At 29.2% G+C, this 20,678-nt stretch overlaps 1 protein-coding gene across 1 annotated transcript in view; it reads left to right on the top strand.

Moving 5' to 3' along the window:
* The first annotated feature begins 4,670 nt into the window (after positions 1-4,670).
* Positions 4,671-20,678, top strand: part of LOC107440486 (collagenase 3) — a 68,581-nt gene continuing 52,573 nt past the window's right edge. Inside the window, exons 1-2 of the mRNA XM_016053424.4 lie at positions 4,671-5,049; positions 18,745-19,007. Coding sequence (XP_015908910.3) covers positions 4,831-5,049; positions 18,745-19,007 — 482 coding nt within the window. The 5' untranslated portion in view covers positions 4,671-4,830. The remainder of the gene's footprint in view (positions 5,050-18,744; positions 19,008-20,678) is intronic.

Below are 20,678 nucleotides of genomic sequence, written 5' to 3'. Positions count from 1 at the left end.
GAGTTTGCATCTACTAATGTTGAACTCCGTAGAATCGTAATTTTGAACCTAATCCAGAAGACAAGGGAACTTCTAGATCAAGTATGGGGAGAAATTTGGCTTCGTGGAGAACTTTTTGATGGAACTAACCCGCATTTGCGTTACATAAAGAGGGGTTATCCTTACCATCAGGCTAAGATCCCATGGTTAGCTTGACGGTCAGGGGACTTTAACATATGATCCATCTATCACTGAGGATATTTTACGTCAGCACTGTGGTTGATGAGAGCCGGGTGCGGAAGTCGTATCAACCAGCCATTACAGGGATTCGAACCGGGATTCACCGGGAAGTGAGCGCTCTGTCCTCCGAGCCACCATGGCCCAGTTGTTAGTATTTTATTTTATAACCGACCTTGAACAGCAGATCCGATTTCTGGGTTTACTACTACTAATGTTCAAATCCGTTACTTTTGTAATTTTGCACCCAATCCAGAAGACAGGGGAACTCCTGGATCAAGTATTAGGAGAAATTTGTCTTCGTGGACGACTTTTTGATGGAACTAACCCGCATATGTTTTACATGGAGAGAAAAACCACGAAAACCTCCCACTGCTAGCCTGACGGCAAGGGGATTCTAACCCATGATCCGTCTACCGTAGCTGTTAGCATTGTTGATTCCCAAAGTTTCAAAGATTTATGTTCAATGGTTTGCGAGTTTACACTTCTTTAATGGGGAGCTTTCCCTGGTCATTATGTAGGGACATAATCACATTTCATACATTAACTATGTGTACGAGTTTGATATATTGAAGGTTACTCAACATATACCAATATTTTGTTATGTTTCACTAAAAACAAATAACGTTTTAACGTATAAACAAGTAACGTAAAAAATTTCGTGAAAACTCCCAACTGAAAACTTAGTACCAAGCATGCTTGGGAACTAAAAACTGGGGGTTCCGCGTTTGGCTGACTACCCGACCGGAACATCTACTCCTGCATCCCAGAGCCCAAGGTCAAGAAAACTGAGATGGGCACAATAAGCCTTGGTCCTCTATGGGCTGTCGTGCCACTAAGTTTAGTTTAGTTTTTTTTTTTTTTTTTTTTTGGAAAACTTCAAAAGATGGAATGACATCATCACGGAAAAAATTACTTACTTTGACGCTATACAACAACAATTTTTTAAATGAGAAAACTGAAAAAATATATCAAAATGTGAGAGATATAAAACAAAATTTTGCTTGAACACGAATGAAATAAGCAATCGTGTACTTTAAATAGTGTTTTTTTAATAGATTTTCCGTAACTACGGGTTCGATAACTTCTTAAATTTTTTTCCGATTTGATTGAAAATTCAGTAACATTTTATAACTGCATGTTCTTAAAATTCAGGCCAAATGTTAAAATTATATTATTAGTCGCTATTAAAATTCAGAATTCAGTTATTATAACATTTTAATTGAACGTATCAATATATATTTAAGACGTTGGTAACATTGAGTGATTTAAACTTTTGGTTCTGGTTTAGATTACCTTATCAGTTTATATACTACTATTTTGTATGTAACTTAAAAGCAGAATAACTGAATTCTAGTTGAAATTAATCTTTCAAAATTAAAAAATATTTGCAAGAAAATGATAAAAATATTATAAATATTGAACATTATTTTTAATATTGAACACAAATTATACTATTTCAAGCAATTCGGATCATTCTTTATTGCTGTTTTCCGAATTATATCTATACAGAAATATATACTATTCTATAAAGGAGAAGAATATTCTAAAAACTATTGCAGTTCTACACGTTCTGAAATCACATTTATTCATTGGAATGAAGTAAGCAACGGTGACTTAAATAACTTCACTTTAATTTGCAATGAATTGAAGGGAAAAGAAAGCATTTGACTGTAATACACACATGTGTACCAGTATGCGATCATGAAAAAAGAAGTTATCGATTGCAAGCTTGTTGGTATTAGAAAGGAAGAAATTAATGAGAAATTGTTCTTCAAATGTTGGGCGTGTTTTGTTTCAGAATGATTTACCTATGTTCTGGGTCGTTTTTTCAAGTTCTTATACCTTTTCCTTAGAGAAATTTTGCTTTTTATATGCTGCTGAAAAAAAAAGAAAAAAAAAGAAGCGTCCTACTCTACCAAAGATTCTAATAGAACTAAATGAAAACTTAATAAATAGTAGCCTGAAAATATCCACCCCGTTAGAGGGCGTATTCAAGTGTTGCAATCACGAATTTATGAACTTATCTTCTTCTTACAAATCGTCTGTTAATATTAAAACTATGAAATATTTCATATCAAGATAAAATCACAAAGGAATGTATAGTTTTCACTCTAATACTGGAACATATAAGAAAATACCTTTTTTTATCAAGCGGGAAATCATATATGGTAACACTCTGACCACGAGTTTAGTTAGTTTGTAAAGTTTATCGTTTTCCTTCATTATTTTTGATTGGATTTATGAGGTTTTTTGTAATCGTTTGGTTATTTGTTTTACTTCGATTTTATGAAATGCTTATTTTTTTAAATGTTGAGTTTTAGTGAAGACAAAAGTACATTTTGCAAAGTAAGTTTAGATTCATTTTAAATATTTTAATTTCTTACCATTTTTCGAATGGTTAAATTTACTTTTATGTTTAATAAAATACATATTTTCATAAATTTATATGGACAAATTCAATGGGGTTCAATCCAGCCTGCTCTGACAAAAACACTGAAAAAATATCGAATTTAAAGCAGTAAATTTTCAAAATTAAAAAGACGATAGCAAGTAAATATAAACTCTTAAGGGATAATTTTTTATTATACCGAGTAAGCCGAGACCCATTGTTAATTTTGATTCACGGTGAATAGACATTAGTATTAAGCATATAATCATGTATAAAGTGCATCAGACATGCACCAGAAGGTTTATTAAGGATTTGTATTTTAATGAGATAAAAACAGAATTTATGAAGTATCAGAACTATTATTCTGTACTATTAATGATGTATTACTTAGGTAAAATACAATTCGAGCAACCAAAGGGTAATATTTTTCATTAATATTTACACAAGAATTTGTTTGGGAAATAAAAAAGAAGGAAGGAAACTCTAAATAGTTCTAGCTTTTCTTTTTATAATTATTTTATAAGAAACAAACGTTTAAAAAGATATGAAAGCAAATTAAAGTGTATGTAATGTACATGTAATACTTAATGTAATATCTAAATCCTAATGCAATATGTCATACGTAATGTAATATGCAATGTATTAAGAAAAAAAAAAGAATTTAAACATTTTGCTTCACTTATATTATAATATTTGCACATTGTTAAACAGTTTTCGATTTTTGTACATACTCATGAATTAGTAAATAAATTTAAAATACATACTCATGAATTAAGTCATAAATACATAATCATAAATTAGCAAATAAATTTAAAAGGTTTTTTTTTAAATTTATAAGGAAAATAGCAGCATAAGTATAAATAGTAATATAAGATGCTTTTATTTATTTTTAATCTTATATTTATTTGAATCCTATTCTGTATTTATTTTAACTGCAATTTAATTCCTATATTTTAAGCTTAAAAGTGACAATAAGGGTATGGATAAGAATTGATACCAGGGTGAAGATACTAATAAGATATTAGCGTAATAAATCTTACTCAAATATTAGAGTCACATTGTTGAAAATTTTTCGATTTTTAATTTTGTTATAAAAAAAGCAGAGTTTACTTATGTTACATAAATTTAGTTAAAGAGTTAATATATACATAATCTACATAAATTTAGATAATTTTTCTTCATTTTATAATTTTCTCATACAAATTTATTCTTTTATTTTCTTAAATATTTTTCATTAATTTGGTTTTGGCGATAAATGTGGCAATAAATATTTGTACACTTTGAAATTGATTTTCATAATTGCTATAGATTCAATGAAATTCAATAAATCCATTGGAATTGTGAAATTATTAATTAAAGTGCGATAAAAGAAAAACACATACATATAAAAATAAAAATGAAACGTTGAAGACTGAATTTAAGCTGTACCCCTTGTTTTCTATTTCAAATTTTTTTTCTTCAAAATTTATGATAGAGAATTAATTGATTTCCCCGTTAGAGAGTTTTTGTTCCTTAAAATTTTCTCATGACCATTTATATACACTTTCTTTCAATGACCATTTATATACACTTTCTTTCAATGAACTAAAGTAGACTTTAAATTTTAAAATTAATTTAAATTTACTGATTTTTTTATACGAAAAGTTATTATGCTCTTTTCAAACTAATTTAAAATATGTTTTTTTTTTAAAATTATAATATTATTTTAATAAAAAATGCTCATTTTTTAAATTTTGTTGAATTTATGATTACGTTTCAAATAATTTGTAAAAGGAAAAATGCATAGCAATTTATACATTTGTGAAATGAAAATACTCTTAAATTAGCATTTAAAATTTAATAAAAAAAATCTTTACAAAATTATCTTCTTTCACAAAAAATTATTTTCAAATTATTGTTAATAATAATGTTTAAAACTAATTAAAAGATCAGAGAAATTGTGGGCCATATTTGATTCGTCAGCAAGCTGCATGTTGATTTGTCAGATCAGAGTTAAAAAGAAAAAAGGAAAATAAAACAGGGATGACTGACTATCAGGATAAGAAGTGGCGCCAATGGGAATAGTTATCTCGCCAAACCGTTAAGATGTTGATGCAGGGTGGAGAACATCTTGACTTATTCATTTAGAGATAGTGTCGAGCGACTTCGTAGTTTTTTCAATTTTCATTTACGGACACAGAACGTGGTTTTACCCCGTACGCGAAGTGCGAATATGCTACGTTATGTGCCCCAATTTTGGGACCAAATGTGTCCGAGAATCTGTAGGATTTATATTTGTCTTAAATTTTGATAAAATATGGAAAATAGGAAAGAAATTGCGGATTTTACAAAGGACGTATTTTTTAGTGACATTTTTCCTGTTGACAACCTTCTGTAGTGGGTTGCCAATTATCGCGCCAAACCGAGGAAATTTATCTACATCAGCTGTTTCCCGAGCTGTTGTAAGTAACAAAGAGCTTTTTTTCTGTTTTAAAATCTTGTTGAATAGTATCAGATAGTATTCTATGAATTAAAAAATAATTCATTTTATGATAAATGTTTTTTATTAAATGTATCACAATTAATTATGATATATGTATAGTAAAATAAAGTCTCATCATGAACCGGGATAACTTTTTCAGGTTTTTAAAATATGCTTTTTAAAGCCTTGCCAAGTATCAGAGCAAACAATATTAAAAGTTAGTTTTTCATCTATTGCTTAGCTCATAAACATTTCATGTACTAGAAATTATATTTATGTTGCATTGTTTGATAGTTTTTTTATGAATTTATGGATAATTCTTTTTGTGAATAATGTTAATCAGAAACCGAAAAATCTAACAATTAAAAAAATTAAACAAATAAAAAAATTTAAATTACCGTGAAGCAAAATAAATTCTTCAATCTTTCAGAATATTAAATATTTTCAAGTAAGGAAATCATACTACTAAAAAGATAAGATCTACTCAATTGCTTGGTTCAGGAACTTCTCTGGACTCCAAAAAATATCTATGAATTTAAAGATAGTTCTTTTAATAATTAATTTCTAGACTTTAATTAATCCTGAATGAATGTAGTATACTTTAAGGACATTCTTAAATCACTGTACATCGAACTGACATATGATTTTTGACACATTGGTAAGTTTATAAATTAAACGATGGAGAAAATAATTGTCTCATAGTTTGGTTCAGGAACTTGATGAGAAGTTTAAGAAAATCATATTTAAAAAACAAGACGAAGTTAGTCCAGAAGATCTTAAAACTTGTCTTACATTTATTGCAATAATTCATCTTATTATAATTCATCAATCTTTCAAAATCAAAACCTTTTTTTTTTAACGTTAAGATTTTCAGACTATTTTTTATCTTACAAAAGTACATTGAGTATTTTCTAGATCACTGTAAAAAATTTCTGATCAAATTACGGCATAAAGTTTCCACACTTTGGGCGCATCATTCATGAATCCATTTTACCGTAAAATTCATTTTTATCGTAAAATACCGTCATCTTTACAGTAATATTTATATAATTAGAGTTATTCAGTGATTTTGCAGTAATCATTATTGCAAAAATTACCGTATATCAGATTTTTTGTTGCCTAATAGGTTCCGGTAAAAATGGATTTTGCGGTAAAAAGTATCGACACCCTGAGGTGACAGTACTTTATACTAAATTTCTTGCATTGTTATTACAATTGTGACCAAATGAAATTTTTTTCGCTAATTTCCCTATTTTACACTTAATCTTTGTAGAACAATGTGTCGATTTGCATCTTAGTGATTTTAAGAACCTTTGTTTGGAAAATAAAACATTAACAAAAATATAATAAAAAGTTGCCATAAAAAATAAATTTGCTCTATTTACAGCTCACTATAACATGCATTTAAACTGAGCATTTTCATAATATCACTTGCATGCTTTTCATCTAAGCTTTTTATTTATAGGAAAGAAATTTTGAAAACTTTTCTTTAGAGTTAAATTAGGTCTATTTTTCTTATGTGTTTCATCTATGTCTAGTTTCGACTTATGTTGTTACGGCACTTGAAACTTGTGTGATGAAAAAACAATTTTTCTGTATTTTTATCTTAATATCAGTCAGTGAACTCCTTAAAAGCGATTTATGAATGTTTCCTTGTTCTTTTTCAAAGAGATTTGTTAAATTTTTTTTCTCGTCATCGTAATGTAAACAAAATATTCCTAAAAATAAATATTATAACTTTGTATCTTTTCAGCACATGTGACTTATTCTCTGAAATTACTGAAAAATATTAAAAGAAAAAATTCTTAAGATGTTTCTTTTAGTTTGATCGAATTATAGTTAATATTTTTTTTCATTTTTCAAGCGTTTTACTGAAAATCTGGATTTTGCTGGCTGTTATATTTTTGTCTACTGTTTTTCTCCTTAATTTTTCTGCTCATTTAATTTTCAAACAAAATTTTTACTTTGAACTTTTAGTCAGAAATGATAATAATGTTGTTGGAATGCAAATAAACAATTAAAAAAATCAAATAATTTAAAAAATGTTGATGAAAAACTTTGTAAGAAACCTTTTTGGTTTACATTTTTCTGCGTTTATGAGACTAAAGTAGTGTGAATTGCAATATTTTCTTTACCCCTCAAAAAGTATGAAAAGCGATATAATTGAACTCTTTGAGGTCGGATGTCTATTGTGCTTAGCCACCAAAGCTTTTCACCATTCGTCTGCATACAAAGAAGCATACCACAAAAAGACACCACACAAAGAGGCATACTGATCTTTAAGTATCAAACAATACTGTTCATTGAAATCGTTTGAGCTTGGAGTTAAATAAAATTTTAATTTTTTACATATCTTAATTAATTTCATATAATTATAAAATTTACCTGAAACTTGTAAAACCTCTATCTGGAAACAATATTAAAGGCCAGTTTCATGTAAAAACGTCATCCTTAGAAAAACCATGACATGTTACTATGTTGCCCATTTGCACGGGAGCCCTCACATTTTGTCCTCAGACTGCCCCTTATTGTAGCTACAAATGGTGATTTTTTTTAAACAAAAATATTGGTTTGCAGTATTTTTAACTAGCATTGCCATTTGTTAACGAAATTTGTAACTAATTCTGAAACTTGGGGAGAATAAATTAACTTGTTTCCAAAGCAAACTGCATATTATCGCTGAATTTTAGATCGTCAGTAGTTTTTGACATGTTCGGTTGAATTATTATAGCAAACTTATGAGCTTAAACTGCAAACATTCTTAACCAAACGCTTTTATTATCGTACGTATCAGTTAATTATATTTTATTATAACTTATGCCACCCTATTAAGTATAAATATTCATTATCCATAATACAAATATCCATTTTTAAATAATTAAAGTACAAAAATGGAACACCCCTTTCTAGTAATTCAATTTTACACAAGCAAATTTTAGTCTATAAATTATTAATTTAAAAAAAACTATGTATAATTAACAAAACTGCGTCAGTAAAGTGAGTTCAAAATTTTTCAATCCTTTATCGTAACTGAGTATCAATGGCTGACACAAACAGACTTTATTTTAAACAGGAAAACCACGCCTGCATTTGGTGATTCCACTGAGATAATTTTATCATTTCGTCTGTGGTTACGGTGACTGTCCTCTTATTAACGAAACTAAAGATACAATCAGAAAATAGTTTTTTTTTTATGAATTAAAACGGTTTTCCCTTTTCTGAGATATAATTCATGTTGGAATTAGTTAAAAAATTTTGTTTCTATGTTGTGTTTTTATAAATTGAGAAAATAGCTGAAATATGACATTTATATAACTTGATTTCCCATTTCGTTACTATTTTGTTATTATACTGTTTCTCCAAAGTTTTTTTTTTCAACGATTTATTTTCTGATTATAGTTTTAAACTAAACAATAAAGTTTTTTTTTTCGGTGATATATATGATATACGTGTAAGTTGAGACGAAATATTGTGTGATTAAGAACAGAAAAAACACTGGGTAACAAATTTTTTCTTGCACTTTATTTATACAAATACTTTATCTTGCCCAGTTCGTGCATGGGATTTCAAATTTGAATTTTGACTCTAAAGCTACAGTTTTTTTTAAAATTACAATTTTAGTTTATATTTGTGGAAATGTACAAGTTCAAAAACGTTATATATAACAGGAGTCGCGTAAATGTTACGACAAATTTCTAGACTTGCTTAGGTACATCATCAGCATTAAAACTGCATAATGCATCCCCATTATGACCTGTTCAGCAGCACACGAGAAGAAAAAAAAAATCGTAATAGAGAAGCGCTCCTATAGGCTTACGACGACTTTTCCGGCTATGGGCTCCTATGAAGTTTTAATCCTGATGAAGGGCCTTAACTCCCCTAGAAGTTTGTCACGCAATTTATGCAATCCCCCCCCCCCTGTTGCACATTTCGATAAATAAAAAAAGTCTAAAAATGTCATTTAAAAATGATAGCTTTGCGAGAGAAACCGATTGGTAACCGATCGAAACCGATTGGATAAGTGGTACGATAGTATCAAAGATCTGTTTAAAACTTTCACATAACAGAAAACAAGATATAACAGTTCCCCAATGTAATCAGTTTTGAACAGTATCGCGGTTCAACTTGTCATCCAAGATAAAAGATCTAGCAAATTAGGACGACATTTTGGTTTACCAAGCACTAAAATATCTTATTAGTATTGTTAGAATACTTAATGGAGACTTTAATATAATGTCACTATTTTGCACGCGAATGCTTCGAAATTTTTTTTAAGTTGTACAGTACTTTGAGAGTTTCTGCATAGTATTGTATACCGATTTTTTGAAAATTTAAACTGCTTAAGACTTATTTCATGTAGAAATATTTGACAGATAAAGTTTGCGAGAACCGTATTTAAGAAATAGCGTTTATATTACCTTCATAATAAAATAGACAAATTGCACTTTCTTTGTTTGAAAAACTACGGCTTCATTATTTTAGTTTTCTTTAAAGAGCATTTGTAGCAATCTTTTTGTTTAAGAGCTATGATTTACTGTTTCATTCGGTTTACGGTCTTGTCGTAAACTTTTGAAGTTTTCTGAAGAAAAAAAATGGTATTAGTTTTCTCAAAGAAGAGTCTTTCTATAAGAACACTATGATATTATTTCTAATTTTAAGCTTCTTTGCTTTTGCCGAGAAAAGTTAAGATTGGAATCTGAGAAACATTAAAGTAATTTAAATTATTGGTAAGTGATTGAATTTAATTTGTTATTATTTCAGATCTCAATTTTTTCTATATATTACTGTATACGTAACGCCCATGTATTGTAGGTACATATTATTGTATTTAAAAATCATAATTATTATTATTCGTTTTTATCCTTTTTCTACTGATTTTATTATTGTATTACAATAAAAACATATTTCTACTGCTTCAATAATTATACAGCAGTTAGCTGTTAGAAATTTCAGATCTGAAAGTTCATGTTGAACTCTTAAAAAAAAAAAAAAAAAAAAAAAAAAAAAAAAAAAACAGTTCAACATTAAACAGCAATAATGTACAAATTTGTTGTAAACCAATATTTAAAATGTTTATTTGAACTATGTTTCTTTATAAGTTGTACGTTTAATAAGAACCAATGTGTGATTAAATTTCAATAAAATTAATCTGAATTTTATAGTACAACTTTAGACCGTATTGGGGTTATTGCGAATTTAAACCATATTATGGTTCAAAGTGAGACAGAATTTCCTTCAAAATATCGTTCACATTTGCTGTACATTTAATATGTTGCCAAAAGGAACCATGCTATAGTACAAATTAATATTTCTTAAATTTAATTACATGTTATTATGGACAAGCTTGAACGGATACAGGGTTCAGTTGAACCATTGTAAGGTTGCAGAAAACTTATACTTTATTATAATTTTTGAGAGATTTTTACTCACCGTAAAAAATTCCTTTCAAAAGGGAGCGGCATTAAAGACGCCGGTATTTTTTATTGTGAAATCCATTTGTACCGGATAATGTAACGGAACAAGAAAAAAAAGTCGATGTGCCGTAATTTTTACAGTAATAATTACCGTAAAATCACTGAATCACTCTGAAAAAATATTATTCTAAAAATACCGATAGAATATTTTATGGTAAAAATGGTGCACGGTAAATACGGTATACTGATGATGCACCCAAAGTTCCGATGCTTCATACTGTAATTCATCCATAACACAGTGATTAGCTAATTTTTTGTTGTTGTTGAATAAGTGCAAATTTATTTAAAAATTACAACAATAATAGAGTGCAGATTTTATTTTTCTTTTGCGAGAGTTTTAGCTTCTTGCCGTAATTAAAGCGTTAAAACGTTGTTTTTTTCGTGTGAATACATTTTACGTGTGAGTATTTTAGAAAGTTCTTTGCCAATTTTTAACGAACTTCTTTTTTTATTTGATATAGTCGATAAAAATTTTGCAAACTAGTAGGATTTTATTTCAAATTGTGTTTTCGGTTACATAATTTTAAACATTTATGTAATAAAAACTGCGTATAATACAGCATTCTGATTATCAAGTTGTTTCAAATTCTTTTTAAAATTTCTGAGATTTTTGCGCTGTCATTGAAAATAAATACAAAATGAATGCTACGGCTTTTAAAAAAAATACGGAACAATACATTTAGTTTGAGTACAAATGGCCAAAAATAAAGGTAAATTTTTTTTAATGATAAAAAGTATATTTTCAAGTTTCTTTGGTATTAAGAGTTAAAAAAAAAATTAGCCATGAATTTTCAAAGCATAAAAAGGGAGTTGTAATTGGGACCTCCTAGAGCGGAGCGGATGTTACCACGGCGGGGATGATCGTGTGTTATCTTCAATAGAACATAAGAATACTGGCTTCGGAATTTGTTTTTTTGTTGAAATTAATTGAGGTTGACTGTTTCAACGTTACATGCCTTTTTAATGCACATATTCTTGGAGGAAATATAAAAAAATGAAGCATCTAATAAATTTTTATGGTATATTTCACAACCAAAATTGTACCTTAAATAGATGATATTTTCTGAAAGTTTTGCTGTTAAGGTTTCTACTTAGAAGAGTCAAATAGTGCTTAGTAGAGTTGGTACAAATAATCGGAGGTCGGCTTTAGCGCATTAATTCCTGTGTCATCCTTTTTTCCAAAAAAAAAATTAAAAAAAAAAAAAATTTATGCTCTTACGATATTTCAAATCAAAAAGTTTTTTTTAGATTTTATCAATGGCAGCATGCATGAAATTTTCTGTTGATAGTGTAGTTTTTGGCACTGTCCAAAAGAAAAACATTAAATTTAAATATTATTTTTATGAATTTATTTGCTTTCAGCAAATATTTTTGAAAATACAATAGTAAAAACACTTTTTTCTTTGGATTCTCGCATACTTTTAGAATTTGATAAATATTTTTTTTTTCTTAAAGTTTTTTTTTCATTATCATTTCTGAAAGCATCTTTAAAGAATAATAAATTATCTTAACTTCTTCAATGAAAATGATATTTAAGCAGGATTTTTTTTAGAAATAATTTTTCAGTTGATCTCCCGACAATCAAAATCAATATGAAAATATTATTAAAAAATAGTAACTTGAGCGGCAACTTCGCTCTATCACTGTATAATATGTAAAAATATAAAAAATATTTTTTTTATACATATTTAAGAAAGCTTTACAACTGCCATAATAATAGCAGTTATTTTAAACGCAAATTTCTAAATTAAAACAAATAAAAAATTTAAAAATTAAAATAAATACAAATAATGCAATAATTAATCTAATAATAATCCAATAACAATAGTCTAATAATAATAATTTAATAAAGGCTAAGTGAAAGAGTATCTAAGCTTGAAAAATAATTCTTCAGCTTGCAATTTCTTTAAAAAGAGCTAGTAAATTTTTCTTCATCTTCAGTATCCACTGTTTATATTATTATATCATTTATTTTTCAATTGTATCATTTATTTTTTCTTATTGTATCATTTTCTTTTAAAATTTGAAGCAAATTCACATCGCGCCAATGCTCATGGCATTTAGTTTGTTACATGTTGCCATTTTCAAAGCAATAAAATAAAATATTTTAAAAATGTTCTTTTTGAGTACATTGAAAAAATAAAACATTTTTATTTTTATCTAATTGAGAGAATCACTTTAGAAAGACGTGTGGTGATAGAAATTTATTATTAACAAAGTGACACAATCTATGTTTTTGTTTCAAGTTTTTTTTAATATTTTATTTTGTAACCGGCATTGAACAGCCGACTCAATTCTGAGTTTACGACTATCATTGTTCAATTCCGTAGCCTTATAATTTTCAATCCAACCCAGAAAACAAAAAACTCTTGGATCAAGCATTGGAACAAACTAGCTTTTGTGGTAAACGGCATTTGCATTGCATGGAGAAGGAAACCGCGAAAAGCTGTCTCGATTAGCACGATAGCAATATAAATTTCTCATCGGCAAGGTAATTTTAACCCATGATCCATATAGCACTGAGGATAGTTATACGTCAGCACTTTGGTCAGTGCGAACTGGAAGCAGAATTTGTATCAATCAGCCAAAGTTGGAATTCGAGCCTGACTATTCTCACTGGAAAGTGAGTTCAAACCATTACGACTTAAAAGATTTGACAAAAAAAGAGTATTTTCTCCAATCTAGTCTACTTTAAAAATATAATTTTTAAAAGTTTTATCATTATTTTTTGCCCGTCAGTTTGCTTTTGTCTGAAAGTGGTTGAAATTTATACTAGGGATAAATTTTCACATATTTTGCTTGCACCATTTAGAAAATTATTAAAACTTTATATACATCAGACACAAATTGAGTTTACGAGTTTGTCAGTAAGTGGTCAAATTTATTACTGGTAAGTTTCATTCAGCGATAATATGATAAATTTTGTTTGATGAGTTCTGAAAACTACTGAACTTGCATTGTCATTCTTCATAATAGAGTTCCTGTAAGAAAAAAAAATTAGTTATTTGGAATCTAGAAAATTACCTAAAATTATTAGTTCTTGAAAAGTACTTCCTATCCAAGAAATTCCTTGTGGCGAAAATAACGCGATAAATACTGCTTGCAGTGATCAGGAAACGCTTGAAACTTGTTTTTGTCATCAGGCACTGTTGAGCTTCAGATGGTATTCAAGCAATCTAGTTAGATGAAAAGTAACCAGAATTTTTTTTTTAATGATAAATAAAATGACCATAAACTTTGCTTGTGATGGCAAGAAAACGATTGAAGCATTCATTGTCATCAGGCTCGGTGCTCTAGTAGACATTTGAGTGCTCTAGCCAGATGGAAAGTGCTCTAAAGCGTGAGTACAAGATTTCATACTCACAGACATGAAAGAGTCAATAATAATACAAAATGTTATAGCAATAATACAAAATGTTGTAGTAATAATACAAAAAGGAAGAATTTTAAATAATTCATGTTAATTGATTACATAAGAAAATAATCCTTTGAAACAGCTTAAAATTACTTAATACAATAAATTAAGGAATTATGCGTTAACAATAAAATCCAAAATGATAAATAACACAACTATGGCAAATTGCAAAATAAATAAATGTTTTAGAGATATATTCTACTTAAAAAGCGACTTTATATTTTAGGTATACATTAATATTATAATTATGACCTTCTATGTGATTAAAATTTTCATTTACCAGCAAAAATCCCTTCCAAATAAAAAAGTTTATTGTTGCATCTATTAATGTTGTTATGATTGTAAGAGAGGGAGGGGTGGAAAAAAAATATGTTGCGCACAATTTAGTTAAACTGAAACCACTTAAACCTTAAAAATAAAAAAAACATTGAAAGATTATTATTGTTATGCTTTCAAATGTTATTAAAACACATAGTTAAATTTTAGAAATAAAGTTTGAAGTTTGATCTGGTAAATAATACCTTCTTTTTTGAGCTGCAATATTATATTTATGTAATATCGTGATCTAGGATACAATGAAATGTGAAGAGTATGACATCATTTATGGACAGCTCCTTTTTGCAATAAACGTTTATCTTAGTTCTTTTTTTAATCTCTTTTCTAAATGTTGAAAGTAAATTGCAACTACGTACATTCTTTTCTTACTCTTTTTCAGTGTTTTTGAATGTGCAATGCGTTTATTAGAATAGTTAATAATTATCAAAATAAAGAAAAGTTTCAGTGATTAATATTTACTGTTAACGTAAATTAACTTTTGTGTATTATTACTTCATAATCGTGCGTCATTCATTTTTCAGGCGCGTATTTACAAAGATTCCAAACTGGATATTTCAACGAAAGCATGCATTGAGACCTTATTTATAAAAAAGTAGTTTGTTGTGAAATCTGTTTCTAGTCTAAGAAACAAAAATATATAAATCTTAGATAAGTAAAGCACCGACAGTTTACTACGAATTGCTCTCATTATTTTGAAAGCAAATAACATCTGTGGTTGAACTAGTTAGTCATGGTTAAACCAGTTAGTCAATGCTTAAAAAATTCTTAAATCATTTTTAAATGTAATTTATTTTTAACTATTCTAAGAAATAAAATGTGCAAAGCCTAAGTTAAGTAAGTCGATCAGTTGCACCGTGTCAAACTTTTTAATTAATTGTGTCCGCGAAAAATTCAATAAAATGATTTAAGAGAATTATTTTTTAATTTGTTTATTATTTTTATTAGAACAGAAATTTAAAATTACATAAAAATTGTATTTCAATGTATAAATTACTTTGATGTTTAAAGTTAGGTTAAAAATATAGAATTATCCGTTAAATCTGTTTAAATTGATGACATTGGGTAACGATTTTTTTTTCAGTGGCATGAGATTTTTTTTAACGAATCTTGCACTTTTCATGTCGCTAATTTTAAATCCACAACCGGTTTCTCTCTCCAAGCTACAATATTTTATCGACATTTTTGTTGAATATCGAAATATCGTTGTACGCCACTAGGGGCGCCTTCCGTATTATGAACTATTTCTTCATGTGGTTCTGAACAGATCCTAATAAGGGAAGCGCCCAGTCACGTACGATGAGATTTTCATACATGGGTTTTATGCAATTTTAATACTATTAATGTGCTCTAATACGCTTAGACGTTTGACGCAACATTTACACGACCCCTTGTTGTATACAACTTTTTTAAATAAGTACATTTCGTCAAAAAATAGACAAGTAGTTACTAAAGCTAAGTAGTTACGTAAGTTAGTAGTTATGAAATATTTTCTAATAAAATAATTTATAAGTTTTTGATAATCAGTTGGATTAGAAAAATAAAAATTGAAATAACTTTAAATAAATAACTTCAAATTACAAATTACTGCTTTTAAATTCTTACTTGCAATTACATCAATATGACAATACTGCAACTTTTAAAATGACGTTCAGAGACGTAATTCACCGATTGTTGTGTAAAATATATTTCGCAAAATTTAAATGTTGTCTAAAAGCAGCATTATTCTTAACCCTAGCGGGAGTAAAAATTCTTTCAGTTATTCATCGTATTTACTTGAAAATTCTGATACGGGTTTTCATTAAATAAGAAAAGGTTTTTTTTTTTTTTTTGTTTGGCCAAATTTTTCATCATTTTATTCTATTGAAAAATAAATTCTTCGCTCATTAGAAACTTCATCAATTATATTTAAGTTTTCAAAGTTTTTTAGTAAATCGTGAAAAATATAAGAAATTATCGAATCTTTATTAATAGTTTTCATTTAGTTTTACGTAGTTTATTTTATTGATTATTTTAATTTTGGAACAAAACCAACAATAATGTATAAATGCTCATTTATTATATAAATAATGAATTTACTCAAAAATACCAGGAATCTTTTGAGAAAAATTTCGGAGGTATTTCTGTTCAAAATTGGTCATAAAGTATCTTCATCTGCAAACAACATTTTCTGATATTTCAATATGATTCTTAAGCCCACGAAGTTAAACCTTGATTGCTTTAATATTTGCTAATACATAGGGAATAGTTTATGTCTGAATCTTGTAATGAATATAAATTAAATATATCTCTTTTTGATTGAAACTAAGCAAGCGATTGTGCATGTTAAACAGTAGGGGAGAGTGGGGTCAATTGTAACATTTTTTACTTAACTATTTTTAACTAACAAAACATCCAATATATTATTAGTATTAATTGACAGACGAGTAAAGTAGACTATCCTCTACTAGAAAAAGAATAAATACCTGATTTTAAATATTATTATACTAGTTATTAACAATTTTTGACAGTCGTGCAGTTGTTACAATTGTCCCCACTTACGGGGTCAATTGTAACAGTTCATAAATTCAACTAAAACATAGTTAATTATACATATTATCATAGTTGTGATATATTTTTTTATTGATCAAAATAGTAGTGATATTTTAGGAGTAAAAATAATAATGAGCAGAAACCTAAAGGGTTAAACTTTTAACTTTAAGGGGTTAAAAATTTTAATTCATGCTGTGAAAGGTGACAAATAAAATAATGCACATGCAACGTAATATAAATGATATAGGAAACTATTGGTGGTTCTTAAAGAGTTAAGTAATGGTTTGTAAACATAAGATCATTTATTTTCAGCTGTTACAATCGTCCCTTTACTTACTGTTACAATTGTCCCCAAGACGCCATTTCAGCTTCATTTGTTAAAAACAATGCTAGTTAATTAGCAAAACTAATCTTTTTTTTATTGAAATGTTAATTAAAGTGTCCACTTACATATTCGGTTACTAATTTTTATTTGTTTAAACAAAATTACTTTGTTACAATATAATATTCTAATACCAAAAAAAGTACTTGCGTGACGTGAAAATATCTTTTGTGATGTAACTCTTTCAAAAGTACATAAAAGTGGTTGCCATCAGGGGTGTACATGTAGATTTATTAAATACGCCTTGTGCGCCACCTAGGAACCAAATCTAGAATACCGACACTCGAAATTTTTGCTCTGTTACAATCGTACCCTGTTACAATTGACCCCACTCTCCCCTACTTAAATGCTCGGAAACTAGGATCAATTTGAATTTCTGCAATCGATGGTCGATGTTGTCCAAGAACCACGATTTAAAATAAGAACATTCATAATAGAGATTCGAACCTATATTTCTAAAACATTTTGCGATTTACTGAACAGAAAAATACAAAAGAGCAAAGATAAACCCATTTACCGATTCTTTACTTACCGATTAAATGTGCTAATTGACATCTGGGACACTTGCTCCAAAGGTAATTGCTAATCCTTGGGTTTATCCAAACATTACTAAAGTTTGACGTGCTTATATGATGTTGAAATAATTTCAAAGTCGAGAAAACTGTTTTATTTGACTAAATTAAAAAAATGCGTGCCCTGTATTTTGCATACCTTCAACTACCTATTTGGAATTCAACTACCAATTAGGTAGATCAAGCTATAATACTTTAGCAAGACATAGTCAGTTCTTCTGATTTGTGCCATCTTAGATTTTTATCTTTATCATGATAAGTAATAGGTATTTAGAATAACTGTGGGGTATTTTTAGTATTAGGTATTATTGCTACGATGACACAGTGGTTAAGGACTGATTTGTCATTGCGAAGGCCCTGGTTTCTATCCCTGTGGTGGCTTGTAGTCCACCAGCCTTATATCGATGGTACAAGCTGGTCTGTGATGTAAATGCGGCGGTGCGCAATGGTGACGCAATTTCCACCATCATGACGTTGGTCTCGAAAATGCAAAGCGTAATTTTCAGGACTTCATTGGCCGACAAACGACTGATACGGGAGTGTTTTTATCCATTATTTTAATAACTTATAAGTTCACAATAACTTGGTGAAAAAGAATACCGAAAATGGCAAAAATTGCCGCTTGCTGCCTTTTTACCCTTGATCAAGAGTATACTGAATACTCGTACACTTATAAATTGTAGCGTGTACTGCCTAAAAATAGTCTCTTCGAGAGAAAAAAACATCATAATTTCACATAAACGTAAATTTCATTCTTACACTTTTTGAAACAAGCTTATTTTAATAAGATTCTGCGTTTTTTTTAAAAATTCTATAACTGTGTATGTCATTCAAAAAAAGCGACCTTTTTTCCTTATTTTTTATTTGTTAAGTTTAGTTTCCATCCTGCATTAATAAATAAAGTATTTCTGCATTTATAGAAAGCTTGTAACAGAACTTTTTCTTACAAGAACTATTTTTTATTTAGGAATATCTCACCAAATATGGTTACTTACCTCCGTCCGATCCAAGTACAGGAAATTTACGTAAAGAAAATGAGCTGAGAGAAGCTATCCGTACAATGCAAGAATTTGGACATTTAACACCCACGGGTGTCGTTGATGATGCTACCATGAAGTTAATGCAGCGCAGGCGCTGTGGAATGCCAGATATCATACCTGGTGGTCACTATCGAGTAAAGCGTTACACTATTCAAGGACAAAAATGGCCTAACACTAATCTTAGTTGGAGGTGAGTAGTACTTCATTTTTTTTGTAGTGTTTTCAAAATGGTACTGTTTGACTCATTCTGGCTTCATTGAAAAACTGTCCGCAGGCATCCCTTTATTCATTTGGTAAATTGGTAACTTATTACTTTCTATTTTCTTAATTCATAAAAAAGAAAAATAATAATGAATAAATAAATAAAAACCTATTGCAAACTAAACCGTTGTGAATAGGTTTGTTAAATTGCTTTAAAATAAGAAAATTTTTTTATGACTTTCCTGTGAAGATTTTTTCATAACGTTTATTTTGCTCTCAATGTTGAGAAATTAGTATGGTAAGTCACAATACTTGCCGTGAAACTTACCTGATAATTTATTATACTCTGACGTTGCCGAGAACAGGACAGGATAAAAGAGAATCCTGCAGAAGGTTAGGCCTCCAGCCCGCGCTGTCATCAAGTCATTAGGATAAGCTGATATTAACTTAATTTTTTACTATAAAATAGTGTATTAAGAGCCATCATTATTGAACACCCTCTATGCATCTTTATGTGCAGTAAGATTAAATTTTATTATCTCCAAAGTCTGTAGTAAACAAAGATCATATATAAGAAGCAGAGACGTGGCGGCTCAGGAGATAGAGCGTTCGCCTTCCAATGAGGTTAACCGGGGTTCGATCCCGACGATGGCTGGTCGATACGAATTCCGCATCCAGCTTGCACCGACCACAGTGCTGACGTGGAATATCCTCAGTGGTAGACGGATCATGGATTAGAGTTCCCTTGGCGTCAGGCTGACCATGGGAGGTTCTCGTGGTCTTCCTCTCCATATAGCGCAAATGGGGATAAGTTCCATCAAAAAGTCCACCACGAAGGCACATTTCTCCCAATACTTGATCCAGGAGTCCCCTTGTCTTTTGGATTGGGTTCAAAATTACAAGGCTACGGAGTTGAACATTAGTAGTCGTAAACCCAAAAATTGAGTTGGCTGTTCAACGATGGTTATAATATAATATAGAATATCCTCCGTTTGTTAAGCTATTTATTCGATACATGGTAATTGTAGCATAAATAACACTGATAAAAAATTTTTTGCATGAAATTTTTTTTAACAGATTTTAGATATTTTCGTAACGCTGATTTCCAATTTGCTATCAGTTGCTCTCTCCAAGGTACTGCTCCTTTTCTAAACGACATTTATAGTCTATTTTTTGTCGAAATGTGCATGTTTAAAAACGTTATATATAACAGGGGGGCAAATAAATGGTGAGTTAAACTTCCAGGGGAGCTAGGGAACATCATCAAGATTAAACTTGCATGGACCCCCATACAAGAAAATGTCGTCACTCGCCACTAGGGCCGCTTCCCTATTATGAACTCTTTCTTCGTGTGCTTCGGTATAGGTCATAACAGAAAAATGCTTCTAGCCTCGCAAGACGACATTTCTGGGCATGATTTTTTACATAGTTTTAATGCTGATGATGTGGCCCAACTCCTCTAGAAGTTTGTCACAAAATTTATGCTATCCCCCTATTATATATAACGTTTGTAAATTTCAACAAAAAAGTCTAAAAATGTTATTTTAAAAACTATCGATAGGTTTCGGAGTAAAAATAATTTTAGATCTAAAATCCTCATACCCTAATTATGTACGATCAAGTATTTGCATAAATGTGGCAAAAAATGTGTTCCCCAATG

Source organism: Parasteatoda tepidariorum, chromosome 2 (assembly GCF_982258835.1).
Source record: "Parasteatoda tepidariorum strain Cologne lab strain chromosome 2, Ptep-v5.0, whole genome shotgun sequence".
NCBI lineage: Eukaryota > Metazoa > Arthropoda > Arachnida > Araneae > Theridiidae > Parasteatoda > Parasteatoda tepidariorum.
Note: the sequence above shows the minus strand (reverse complement) of the source record. Positions and strands in the feature narration are given on the sequence as shown.